At 41.6% G+C, this 4,842-nt stretch overlaps 1 protein-coding gene across 1 annotated transcript in view; it reads left to right on the top strand.

Moving 5' to 3' along the window:
- LOC108796586 (probable ATP-dependent RNA helicase DDX49) overlaps window positions 1-4,300 on the top strand; it is a 12,094-nt gene extending 7,794 nt beyond the window's left edge. Inside the window, exons 2-5 of the mRNA XM_018568082.1 lie at window positions 733-856; window positions 2,374-2,459; window positions 3,799-3,920; window positions 4,109-4,300. Coding sequence (XP_018423584.1) covers window positions 733-856; window positions 2,374-2,459; window positions 3,799-3,920; window positions 4,109-4,300 — 524 coding nt within the window. The remainder of the gene's footprint in view (window positions 1-732; window positions 857-2,373; window positions 2,460-3,798; window positions 3,921-4,108) is intronic.
- The last annotated feature ends 542 nt before the right edge of the window (window positions 4,301-4,842 follow it).

Below are 4,842 nucleotides of genomic sequence, written 5' to 3'. Positions count from 1 at the left end.
TTTTTTTTTTTTTTAACTTTTGTTTAAGGAGTCACTACAAAAATTGTTAGTGGGACAGCTTTAGTCACTGTTCATGTTCTAAATGTTTTCTTTATATAGTAAAAAAATAAAACCCCCAGTGGTGATTAAATACCACCAGAAGAAAGCTCTATCTGTCCCCAAAAAATGGTATAAAATTAATTTCAGTACAGCGCTGCATAACGGAATGAATTTCAGTCAAAGTACCGCAGCGCTGAATACTGAAAAATGGCCTGGATGGGAAGGGGGTGCAAATACCTGGTCTTCAAGTGGTTAAAGATGTATCTGGACTATTTAATGGAGCGTTGCACTTCCATTCACAATCCTGCATTTTGACACAACAATCCAATAGGATAAACATCGGAGGTCCAGGGCTTTTATTTCACTTTTTAAGGGGTCTAAGGGAATTATTTGGGAGTAGTAGTAATTTGCAACCCCCCACAATTCCCCCATACACACATTATGTATACAATCTTATATTTAAGCCAGCAGTCCATTAAAACATTTTAAAAATTGATTTAACTTTTTACATCTTCTTTATATTCTCTTAGGTCGAGACTGCATGGGTTGCGCCAAAACTGGCAGTGGTAAGACTGCTGCTTTTTCCCCCCCCCATACACACATAATGTATACAATCTTATATTTAAGCCAGCAGTCCATTAAAACATTTTAAAAATTGATTTAACTTTTTACATCTTCTTTATATTCTCTTAGGTCGAGACTGCATGGGTTGCGCCAAAACTGGCAGTGGTAAGACTGCTGCTTTTGTGTTGCCTATACTGCAGAAACTCTCTGAAGATCCTTTTGGAATATTTTGCCTTGTACTCACACCTACCCGGTTAGTACGAATCATTTAACATCTAATATTCTAAACCCCACTGTACAAAATATGATTTATGGGGACTTTTCTTTGCACGTTTATGTATTTACAGTCTTCAAAAAAAAAACACCTTTGTCCATACTTCAAGATGTTCTAGCTGGAATTTAATCTGGTACTGTTTTGGGACAGTATAGGAACATGCTTCTCACTAGCCAAACTTTTTTTCAAAATCTCTGTTGAAATACGTTATGTATATTTTTTTTTTTCCCTCTACAGACTTTAGATAGGAACTAGCTGTATGTGCATAATGTGACCACTAAAGATGGGCATACTCTGTTTGCCAACATTGCATATCAATTTACCCATAGACATGGAACAACAGTCACCTGATCTGCCTCTTTCTGATAACATGTCAGACTTTCCTGTGCATGACTACTGCCCAGCCTATTTCAGGACAAATGTTTGATTGGATGGGATAGCTAGCCTGTCTCGATTGCTTTTGTCCCTCTTTTTTGATAATTTCTTACCAGCATTATGTTCCCAATTGCATTCTCTTCCACTCCCTTCTCCATTGTCTAAGCACGATCATTCAGCTAAGCTGAATGTTCCCATAACATAGTATTCCACCCAAACATGGTGCCTGCAAGAGCTGAGACTGTGCATACTTGCACATTATTGCAAGCACTGCTGCTATTCCCCAATCTAAAATTACACTTTTTTTAATATCTTCTTGCACATAGCTGTGCCTTTGTGAATGCCTGGCATTGCTTCTGCAAGTTGGTCTATCAGCTTTTTTGCATTAGATTAGTTGCTTGGCTCTCATGCTGACCCACTGGCTTCAGTATGTAAATGCACTGACCAGTAATGCTGATAAAAATGCCTGACTTTGCCTAGCTGCATACTAGTTCCAGGTTGATGTCTCAAAGTTTTTTTTCTTTCTTAAGGTGCCCATACACCTTACAACCATCGCAAGACTTTTGTCTTGCGATGGTTGTAAGCTAATTAAAAGCTCGTACGATCTGCCTATCTTGGACAGGCAGATCGTACTTGCGATCATCGCAAGCCCGCCCCCTTGAGGGGCGTGCGGGCTTGCGACGACTGCAATGAAGGGAGGGCTTCCGATGACTGCAAACTGGCAGTGTGCGCGTGCGCACACCGGCCCGTTTGGCAGTTGTCGACAAGCAGGCCACTAACCCGTCGATTATTGGCGAGTTTTCAAGCCTGCTTGTTCGACGGAAGACGTGCGACCGTACAGTAGAAACGATCGCACACCTTCCATACACTTTGCAATTATCGTACGATGGCAGGATTTCCCGCGATTCCCGTACGATAATCGTACAGTGTATGGGCACCTTTAGACCAGTGGCCAAAATAGCTTCCAGGCCATTTGCATTTTCCAAAGGTGTTCAGCATTGGCAACGGCAGTATTTCTCTCTTGAGTCAGGAGCTAATGTGATTGGTTTGATTCCTCTTAAAACAATGAGATGGTGTTATTTGGTATATGTATATAAAATACATATTTTATTTATTTACAGAGAATTGGCTTATCAGATTGCAGAACAGTTTCGAATTCTAGGCAAGCCACTAGGTTTGAAGGACTGCATCGTTGTTGGAGGAATGGGTGTGTAAAACATAGTTAAAATTCAATAACATGTTCGTCCATGTACATATTGCTGTATATTGTGGTATGTGAAGTACAACCCCCTCTGTTTTGCTCCTCCTTTTGAGTGGACAAGTTCTATGCCAGATCTTGTAACCATTAAAGCTGCCCATACACTGTGCGAATTTCGGCCAGTTCTTGATGAACCGGCTCAAATACGCACAGTGAGTGCCGCTGTTGGCACCCTTTTGGCTGGCATCCCTCAATCAGCTGATTAAAGGAGCCGGTCAGAAAATCTTTGCACAAACCGAACCGGCAGCCAAAGAGCTGCCGGCTCTGTTTAGGTATTCCGACAGCGGCCGGTGACCACTGTCAGAATACAAAAGAAATGGTGGGAATTTTTCGATCAACACGCTCATAGCGTTGATGGAGCGTTGATGCAGCAAAACAAAAAGTATTCTACAGTTTTTTTTCTTTAGGAAGCAGCCACAGCTTAAGTAGAAAAGTCTGCCCCTTGTCAGCAAGCTATAGAGAAGGACCCTAAGGCCTTGTTCACACCAAATGCAGAGCAGATCTGCATGAGTTTCTGCACACGCAGTGCAGTGGCTTGTGCCGCGTTTTTGGTTAAAAAAATTTTTTTAGCTTATAATGAGCTTTACAGTGTGTCCCAGGCGTTTGCATGCGTTTCAATGCGTTCCAGAGCAAGTAAAATAGGGCCGGCTGCAGTTTTTTTTTTACCTGCTCTGGATCTGTATGCTGCAATGTGAACTGGAGCTAAAAACCAAAAGGTTTTCAAAGACTTAGTTAGTTTTTTCTATAGAAAGCACCTACAGTAGAGAAGTTTGTCCCATGCCAGCATGCTGCAAAGTATCACTGCTCCTTTTGCCAAAAGCAGTGGTCACTTTGTAAAGGCCAAAGATGCTCCCCTTCTGCATCATAGCTATATATCTTAAAATCGGGAAGACTCTTGATTCCTGCTGATTGGAGAGCTTTGGCTAAGCAGGAGGCATGTCAAGCCTCAGAGGGACCACTGCTTTTACACAAAGAATAAGGCCTTGTTCACACCAAGCGCGGAGCAGGTGCAGAGCAGTTACAGACCGGAGCAAAACTGCGTCCAATGTATTCCAATGGTATTTTATCACCTGGAATGTGTTTAGCCAATTTAAACTGAATGTCCCATTGGTGTTTAACCTGTTCACTTTAAAGTTCAATTAGACTTTAGGGAACACTGCAAGTTAAAAGCTAAGTTAGTATTTTATTCTCTTAGTTAAATACTTTTAATGAGTCATTAAAAAGTAAACATTTGTATAAGTTATGTAGTAGTAGTTTCCAAGGTGTGATTATGTCTTATTTTCCTTAGATATGGTTGCCCAAGCCCTGGAGCTGGCCAGAAAGCCACATGTCGTCATAGCTACACCGGGTCGCCTGGCTGACCATATTCGGAGTTCCAACACATTCAGCATTAAGAAGATTAGATTCTTGGTAAGAATTTGATAGCTTATGATATGTATAGGGTAATGATTAATCATGTTAATATAAATGTTATTGTAGTAAAGTGTATACTTGCTTTTCTGGAATATGTTTGTTATTACTGTACTTGGTATAGGTATATATTCCCCATCTTTTTTATATATATTTTTTTTTTAACTTGATGTATGTGTATATTTCAGGTTCTAGATGAAGCAGACCGTCTGCTGGAACAGGGTTGTACAGACTTCACTCAGGACCTGCAAGTCATTCTTAGCGCTGTTCCAGCTCAGCGACAAACCCTACTGTTCAGTGCCACTTTAACGGACACATTGCAGGAGTTGAAGTCCATTGCCATGAACAAGCCCTTCTTCTGGGAATCCACTTCAGAGTAAGAAGCAAAACACTTGTGATTCTACTGCTTTCTTTATTAAAGGAGAATTATGGGGTGAGTGAAAAACACTCATCCCCATAATTCAAGCCGACCTGTGACAAAGAAGCTGTCACAAGACGGCTCTATTGATCCTCTCCATCTGATAATCTCCGTTCCCCACAGGGATTCCCCCCTCCCCTCTCTGTTTTCTTCAGCGCTGACTGGAGGAACGGACAGGGGTGTGCACAGTGGGATCTGCCTCTAGGGAGGCCGAGCCAGCTGTCAATCAGCCAGCTGGGTGGATCTCGACAGCATTGTCGGGATCCGTCGTGGCTGCGACGCTCTGCACATATAAACTGAGGTTTTCGTCACCGGAGGATACAGTATATGTCCTCCCATGACCTTGAGTACTATGAGCAAAAAAATTTGCCCCATAGTTCTCCTTTTAAGTTAATTAAAATTATTTTATTTTTTAAATCGCAATTCGTGAGTGGTAATCGGATTCAGCAATGGTTTTAAAGATCTCTGCTCCATCACTTGTCGGGGTGTGTTCTGTTCTGTTCT

Source organism: Nanorana parkeri, unplaced genomic scaffold (genome assembly GCF_000935625.1).
Source record: "Nanorana parkeri isolate BGI_ZX_2015 unplaced genomic scaffold, ASM93562v1 scaffold1135, whole genome shotgun sequence".
NCBI classification, from domain to species: Eukaryota; Metazoa; Chordata; class Amphibia; order Anura; family Dicroglossidae; genus Nanorana; species Nanorana parkeri.
This window is presented reverse-complemented; position numbering and strand designations above follow the sequence as displayed.